The sequence below is a fragment of the Pteropus vampyrus genome, unplaced genomic scaffold (genome assembly GCF_000151845.1).
Source record: "Pteropus vampyrus isolate Shadow unplaced genomic scaffold, Pvam_2.0 Scaffold36, whole genome shotgun sequence".
In the NCBI taxonomy this organism is placed as follows: Eukaryota; Metazoa; Chordata; class Mammalia; order Chiroptera; family Pteropodidae; genus Pteropus; species Pteropus vampyrus.
The window spans coordinates 9,366,573-9,374,707 of NW_011888817.1; the positions used below are offsets into that span (position 1 = coordinate 9,366,573).

The following is an 8,135-nucleotide window of genomic DNA, read 5'->3' on the forward strand; positions in this document are numbered from 1 at the left end:
AATTTAATATATAATAAACCACACAAAAGAGAAGCCAAGGGACTCAACTTTTAAAGGCAATATATTTTGAAATGTATACTTTCCCCATCCCTTTACTTTTGGGCTTGATGAGAACATTTGCAAACATTATTACATTGAATACAGCTTATAAAGTACATCTAGAATTTATTATACTTCATTTTGCAGATTTCTAAATACACAAATCCATTATATCATTTCTTGATTTTCCCATTGGGAAAATTTTTAATTTGTGTTGATATTATTTACAACTACTTAATTCCTTTGTTAAAGAGTAATTTATTTTTATTCAGCCCATAAGGAGAAAAAATGGAACAACATTTCTGCGTAGACCATAGTTCTCAACTTTGCCTGCACATTAGAATCACTTGTGGAATTTTAAACAATACAGATGCTTAGGGAAATTCAGACTCTCCAGCAAATGGATTCTGGGTGTAAGTATTTTCGAAATTTTCCCAGCAGTTTTTATGTGCAAAATAGGTGCCTTCTTTAAGATTTCCCTCTATCTTCCCTATACAGATGCTGGAGATGGGCAGTTGGGCCATTTGACCTTCTAGGCCACTGGTTCTCAATCCTATTAAGGACAATTTTAAAAAATAAAGATACCCAGTCCAAGAAAATATTAATTTTGTGGAATTTCAAGATACTATGTATGTTCCCTTAACTACAGTTTTTGGTAGGGACAAATAATTTGAAAAATAAATTAGTAGGTAGTCTTAAAATAGCGATTTTTACTTTTAGATGCATTTGTATTATATTTGATTATGAGTATTGCATTCTGGGAATTCACATAGTACTTCAGACTAATAAAAGAACTATATTAGGAATATGTGACTGAAATACTATATCCTGAAATTTCACAAGCTTTAATGTTTTCTTTGCTCGGAACCAGAAATCTCTCCAAGCACCATGAAACTTAATTGCTACATACTAGAATTCCATCAATGAATTAAATTATTTTTTATTAAAGTTAAACGTTGCACTAGAGAAATAGTACTCAACTAGGATGTATTACCTAAAGGAGACCTCGGACAAATTTGGAAACAAAAATTTCTTAGCTTCACGTATTGCCATTAAAATTTTTTTTAAAAACTTGAAACGACTTTTGAGTAGAGTACCATCCTCATGCCAAACGTTTAAGGTTATGTTTGCAATTCCAACACAAGTATATCCCTTCAGCAGTATTGTATATACAGATACTCTCTTGCTTAGTCTCTTACAGATAAACAACAACAAAAACGCATCCAATGATGAAGTGGCACTTTATGCATCATTCAAAATGGTTAAATGCTGAAATAAAATAGAAACTAGTTTGTTTTGTATTTGAGCTGACAAAACTTTTTTTCTCCTGGAGGAAAAAAATCTACGAGGAACACAGCAGTGGAAAACAGTGCCTATAAATTGGCACCAGATGCTCCAGTATTTTGGGGCCACAGTAAAACATGAAAGCCCAAGTGTTTTCTCCCCTAATCGGCAAGACATTTATTCCGCTCAGGCGGGTGATCGCGTAGCTTTATGTCTTATTTTCAGGAAAGACTAGACCTGCAGCTAGGCCTATGGAGAGGCCCCAACCTGCCAGGCACCAAAGCTAGAGTCCGGGTGGCAGTGGGTGGAGAGTAGGGATTTGAATAGAAATATTCTGTAGTGCAATAGTGGGCGCCCAATATGGAGTCTACATTTGCCGAGGACCTACTAGATCCCAGGACTCTGAGGTAGGCACTGACACCCTCCGTATTTAGAGACAAACAGACGAGAATACACCCAAAGCCACCGACGACTCCAAGGGGTGCGGGGATTCGAGCTCACGCAGGAAATGCCTACGGGTGCCTAAAACCATCGCCTTACTGCCGGGAGAACTAGTCTATATTATCCCTACTCGGTTACGATATTGTGGTCTTGTGCAAGAAACTGCCCCACTACCCTGGGTGTCCTCCAAGTCGCTTGTGGACCCCCGCACCCCACCCCAACACACCGTGGAGTCTGTGGCTGAGCCAATAGGAGCCAGGGAAAGGCACGTGGCAGGCAGGGCGAAGCCTGGGCCGGCAGGCGAAGAACAACTCCCGCTCAGGGAACAGATTCCGATTACACTGGGGCACCTCAGTGATGTTCTCGTTTACCCAGAATGCCTTTTTTCCCCTCTCCTTCCCTCTTTTTTTTTGAGGGAGTCATAACTTTTTTTTCCCCCATAACTCAAGAAGAACAGTGAACGACAAATTTTAATCCTGACAGCCACGTGAGGTTGGTACTATTACGGTAGATGAAACTGAGGCTTTGACTGGTGAAAAGACTTGGTCAAGATCAGAGAGGAAGTTTCAAGAAGGAAACGGGGCAGAGGCTTTGGCTCCTATCTTTATCTTATATTTATATATAGATGCTCAACTCCCATATGTTAGAAAGAAAACTCAACACAAGAAGGACCTGGAGTAGAGAAGCAGGAGAGGAAGAAGCAGAAAGGAGTGGCTTTGTTTACCCTTAATGAACAGACTCTAGCAGAATGGCACTGGCTATCAAGGTTGTCTCTAGGCTGGACACCCCCCCTAACCAACCACTGTGGACTTTTTAAAAACTAAGGAGAAAAGTAAGGGGGCTGTTAGCATTTATGCTTGCCCCAATAATAATACTAGCCCTCATTTACTGAGCATTTATATGTGTCAGAACTATCCTAACAGCTTTATGTGTATACATTTATTTAACCCTCTCAACAACCCTGCAAGTATAGCCATCACCCCTTAAAATGAGGAAATTAAGGCACAACGAGGTTAAGCAACATGCCCAAAGTGGGCAGTTAGTAAGTGGTAGAACCAGGACTTGAACCCTAGTGATCTGGCTCGTTTGTAGTATTAATCACTACCCCCCAAAAATAAAAATGTTACCACAGTAGTGTTTAAATTCCACAGCTCCAAGTATAATTCCAAGATGACTCCCTTTCTCTTCATTTACTAAACAAGATTCTTAACTATCCTGGGAAGGCTGGGGAAACGTGTATGCCAACTATATTTTATAAAGGGTAACATACTCATTTCCCTTTTATTCGATATCTTCATTTTGGCTTATTTTAAAACTAACAAACTGATTTTTTAAATTTACAAGAAACAATTTGTATCGCATAATTACATCTGACTTGTTTTTACTGAACCCCATTATATGGCACTGGTGGTAAGAGATGTGGTTATGCTTTTTCTCCTAGTCAAGTTTATACCTACTTGGCTTAATACACCCCAAGAGCTCTTCTTATTCTAGACTTGGCTCTTCCATTGCCTTCATGGTATCCCCTTGTTCATTTTTACAACCACCCCCACCCCGTCATGATCTGCAAAGGTGTCCATGAAAAAGAAAGAGTCCATCTCAGCCTAGAAATTCATCCTAACGAAAGGTAAATTGGTTCTTCTAGACATTTTTTTGCTCAGAGGGCCACAATTCAAATTTGAAAATGTGCCTGAGACTAAAGAAGGGCAAGAAGCACTAACCCAGTGATCCTGCTATGTATTCATTCATTTGAAGAGCTACTATTCAAACCACATGCTCTTCGCCTAGTCTTCATCACCTCTACTTTCTGTTAAATACTCAGAGAAAAAGAATGTAGTGCTCAGAGAGAACACTGAGAAAGCTCACTATCTCCTCCTTTTAGGTCAAGTTTGGCCTACTATAATGATATTTGGCACCACCCAGTGGCAATCTTGTATTTGTGAATAAATAGCAACCTTGCACTCTTGCATCACAAGAAAGAATACCTCAATTAAAAGAGTAAAATAATGATGCAAGTCACCTAAAGCAGTTTCATGTCTTAAAAGTTATCTACTTTAAAAAGTTCAGATCATTTGAAAGTTGTTTTCCTGGCCTCTTCTGTATCCTTAGTAATGAAGAGCTTAGGCAATTTTTAAAAACAGAAGAAATTTTAAGAATCCCCCTTTTCCTCTCTAATAATATAAATATACTGGCTTTAATATGAAATAAATACATGTTAGAAGGAAGGGCCCATTAGTAAGGGCATCAAATTTTTCTTACAGGAAAACAGGAAAGTTGTCAATATATCAGTGCTTTAAAAAAAGTGAGATAGAAAATGAAGGCTCTTTGTAGAGAAGTCTTCAAATTGTTTAACTATAATTATTTCTTCTGAGAAAACCAACTGGAATACAGGATGGCCGTGTTCCACAACAATCTAAAATACAATCTCTCTTAAGGTACATGTACAAACATAGGTCTTACTTTGGAGGAAAAGCAAAATCCTGATTGTAGGATTTCTCAAATTATAATTGTTTTTCCAAACTGTATCTGAGAGCACAGAGTCTTCAGAGTCTCTCAGACTGCTGCTAACACCAACGATCCCTTTTGGGACCAGGCTGGAGGGCTGACATTCCACTGGCAGGGTGTGAAGTACCTGCTGTTACAGCAGGAATTAACCAATGAAGAACCATACCTGCCACCTGAAGAACTCTTTAACGTTACAATATTTGGTTAACATAGACCAAGGATGTGCCTTGATCTTCCATTTCTAAAAGTTACACTTTAAAAATTTCTTTTCTGCAAATCTCCATATATCGTCAGATACTATAGAATTTATATCATGGTATCTTCTAATATGGAAGAGAAAAAACAGTTCTTCACAAATCTTTTTGCGGGGGGAGTATCTTAAATGTCGATGATCACAAAAACTTCTGGCTTCTCCTCATTATAGACCTGCATTGCTGAGTATGTTATTGCCTTGACTTCAGTTCCCTAAAGTTGGGGTTAGAGAAAAAACAAATAGGAGAAAAAGGACATTGAAATCAGAATCATTAACTCTAGCAACAACTGGTAGAAAGTCAAAATTGTAATATTATTCTGAAAAACTAAAAACTCACATAAAAAAAATTACTTATCAAATCAGTATAGTATTATACACTGATCCAGTAAAAACAACATGTGCTCAATAGAAAGAGAACTTGAGCTGGAGTTAAGAGATGGAACTCTAATCCTGGCTTTGTTTCCACCTGGATATGGAAGCTATCTGACCTCTCCAGGCATCAGCTTTTTCATTTATTAAATGGGATGAATCAAAGAACATAAAGCTTTCCTACTGTTTGCTGGAGGCTCCTTCTGGACTTCCTCCCTGCAGTCTAACCTGGGCCCTAGGAACTCAGCCTACTCTCTAGTCGGTTGCCAATATTCACTTTGCCTCATGGGGTTCTTCTCTCTTCACATGTTTCTGACATATGACACCCCCCCCCACCCTGCCCCAGTTTAGAGCCATAGAATTTGATGTTCTCTTAGTTCCTTCTAGCTCTAGAAAAGAATCGGGGGGGGGGGGCGGCGGAATCTAGAAAAGAATCCACAGAATGTATCAGAGAATAGGTGACTGGCATTTGCCAGCTCTGTAAGCACGAAAGAAATCTGAAGATCTCACAGACGGATTTGAATGGCAGCTGCCTTTGTTTTTTCTCTTCTGCTGTAATCTGGAGAAACCACAACCTAAATCAAACTCAACTTTCTGCCTGTGGCAGCCCAAAGCCTGCTAAAGGAGACTCGGGAGAAAGAAGCATAAAACAAAGAAAAATCAGTTGAGGGGAAGGGTGTGAGGATTGAAAACAAGTTATTTTTATAGTATACATGACACAGTGGAACTCTTTTGAACATACTATGTTTGAGATGCCTATGAGACATCCAAATGGAGATGTCAGATAATAGGCATTTGTCTACAGGATGACTTGTCCAGGCAATAGATGTGTCTAGAAATACAAATTTGGGAGTTATCACTGAATAGATATTTATAGCTATAGGACTAGATAAGATTACCAAGGAAGGAGGGTAGATAAGAGAGAGTAGGAGAGAGGACTGAGCCTCAGAGCACTAAGTTTGAAAGAGAAGGAGCCAAAAAGGAAGAGACAGGACAGCCTAGTGAGAGGGAGCAAGAGAAGAGGGATGCCCTAGAAGCCAGATAGCTAATGTTCTTAAGGCTGCTCAGAGGTTGAGTAAGGTAAGGATTGAGAATTGACTGCAGATTTACTAATCAGCGGAATAATGCATATAATATTTGGGGTGCGTCAAAGGGAATAAGAGGTGAGAAAGTAGAGGCAGTATATTGAGACAATTCTTTTGAAGAGTTTGTAGAAAAGGAGAATATATGGATAGAACAGTAATAACTAGAAGAGGGGGGATGTGCCTAGTAAGGAGGTTTATGTTTTGTCTTGTTTTACCTAGCAGGTTTTGTGGCACCATTGTATACTAAGTGGAAATGATCTAAGAAGTTGGGAACAATTAATCATGCTGGAGAGGGAGAGAATTTCAGAGCAAAGACCTTAAGTTGGTAAGGGCTGTGTGCAGGATAGAGCATTGAAGGAGAGAAGACTGCCTTCTGACAGGATCAGGGACTGGCCTGTCATTAATACAGGAGGAAAGGCTATAACGTGAGTATAGATACAATAAGATGGTAGATTTGATGTGAGAGAAGATGAGTCAGTTCTTATGGATTGCTTCTGTTTTCTCTAGAAAGCAAGGTTGATTAAGAGTGAGAATGAGGGAGGAAGGCTTAGAGGTGAGGGTGAAATAATTGCCTCAGAGAATGAGAAAGTGAATTTAGTGTTAAATGCAAGATTACTCGTCAGTGTTGAGTACTCTTTTGAGATTTGTGGACAGACGTTTAAGGTGATACCGGTTAGTGGGTGGAAACATCTCCATTTGGATGCCTGACAGGCATCTCAAACACAGTATGTTCAAAAGGAAATTCCAGTGTGTCATGAGTACTATAAAGATAACTTGTTTTCAATCCACACGCCCTTCCCCGCAACTGATATTTGTTTTATGCTTCTTTCTTCTAAGTCTCCCTTACCAGGCTTTATTCCATTATATCGTGGTTGAAGAAATTATATTAAATGCAATTATTGGAAGTAACCAGGATTTCCTGGTCACCTCCAACTAAGTTAGGTCTCCTTGACCTTTCACAGGGGTCAGCAAACTACAAATCACAGACCAAATCCAGCTTGCCCCCTGTTTTTTGTACAGCCCCACCAACTAAGAATAGTTTTTACATTTCTAAATGTTTGAAAAAAAAGAAATCAAAATAATAATATTTCATGACATTTAAAAATGATATGAAATTCGAATTTCAGTGCCCATAAAGTTTTTCTGGAACACAGCCACATTCATTCATTCATGTCATGTCTGTGGCAGCTGCAGCGTTACAAGAGAAGAATTGAGCAGTGGCTCTTCCATCACTTTCTACCCACAAAGCTTACATTACCTGGCCCTTTACAGGAAAAATCTGCCTACTCCTATTCCAATAAACTTGACTAATGAAGAGTGAGGCCATATAGGTTGGCAAATACAGAATCTAGAGAAGCACAGAAAGTAGAAGGTTCTTTAGAGAACGGCTAGTCCAAAACCTTCATTACAGAGGAAGAAATCAAAACTCAAAAAGGCAAAGCGACTTTTAAGTCCCACAACAATTAGTAACAAACCTGACCCTAGAACCCAAGTGCTGACTCTAATCCATCAAATCAGATGTGTGAAATTAGTGTTTTAACATAATATATCTAGATAGGTCAGAGACGTCTGAGAAAAATTTACCAGTTTACACCAACTGATTAGAACTCATTGATATGTTTACTGTCACATATACTGACTTTATGGTAAGGAAGTATGACATGTTCTTAATGGCTAGATTAAAAACATACCTGAGGGTGCTTGGACAATGAGAATTCCTCTCCCCACCTTGAGGAGGAAAATGAAAACAAGATTAAGATTTGTAAGATTTAATGTGTTCTCTCTTTACGTATTTTAAAATAAGCCTTACAAATGTAGTTAAGGAAGCCAAGAGATAAGAGGAGTAAGAAGCTATAGATCTCAGTTTGACTGCCAGCAGATATAACTATTGAGGGACTTAGTGCGCAATAGCCATTTCAACAAAGTTGATAGTTGCTCTTAAAAAAGTGCTCTAGTATAACGTGTATGAGCATATTGTCAATAAACACTGTTTAATGAATACTGTTTCATAATAGAGTAGCATGTTCAAAATTTTCACTGTGTTCAAGGTTATAACACTAATTAAATAATATCCTCCACTGGAGAAAGCTTGTCAGAGTATACCACGTAAAGGCATTTAGAAAAATGTCCATGGTCTGTATATAGAAGACTCTAGAAAG

General features: G+C 38.6%; 1 protein-coding gene across 1 annotated transcript in view; it reads right to left on the bottom strand.

The window, feature by feature from the left end:
* Positions 1-42: 42 nt before the first annotated feature.
* ZBTB8OS (zinc finger and BTB domain containing 8 opposite strand) overlaps positions 43-8,135 on the bottom strand; it is a 19,263-nt gene continuing 11,170 nt past the window's right edge. The window contains exons 6-7 of the mRNA XM_011357857.2: positions 7,668-7,709; positions 43-4,734 (exon numbers count right to left, since the gene is read on the bottom strand). Coding sequence (XP_011356159.1) covers positions 4,648-4,734; positions 7,668-7,709 — 129 coding nt within the window. The 3' untranslated portion in view covers positions 43-4,647. The remainder of the gene's footprint in view (positions 4,735-7,667; positions 7,710-8,135) is intronic.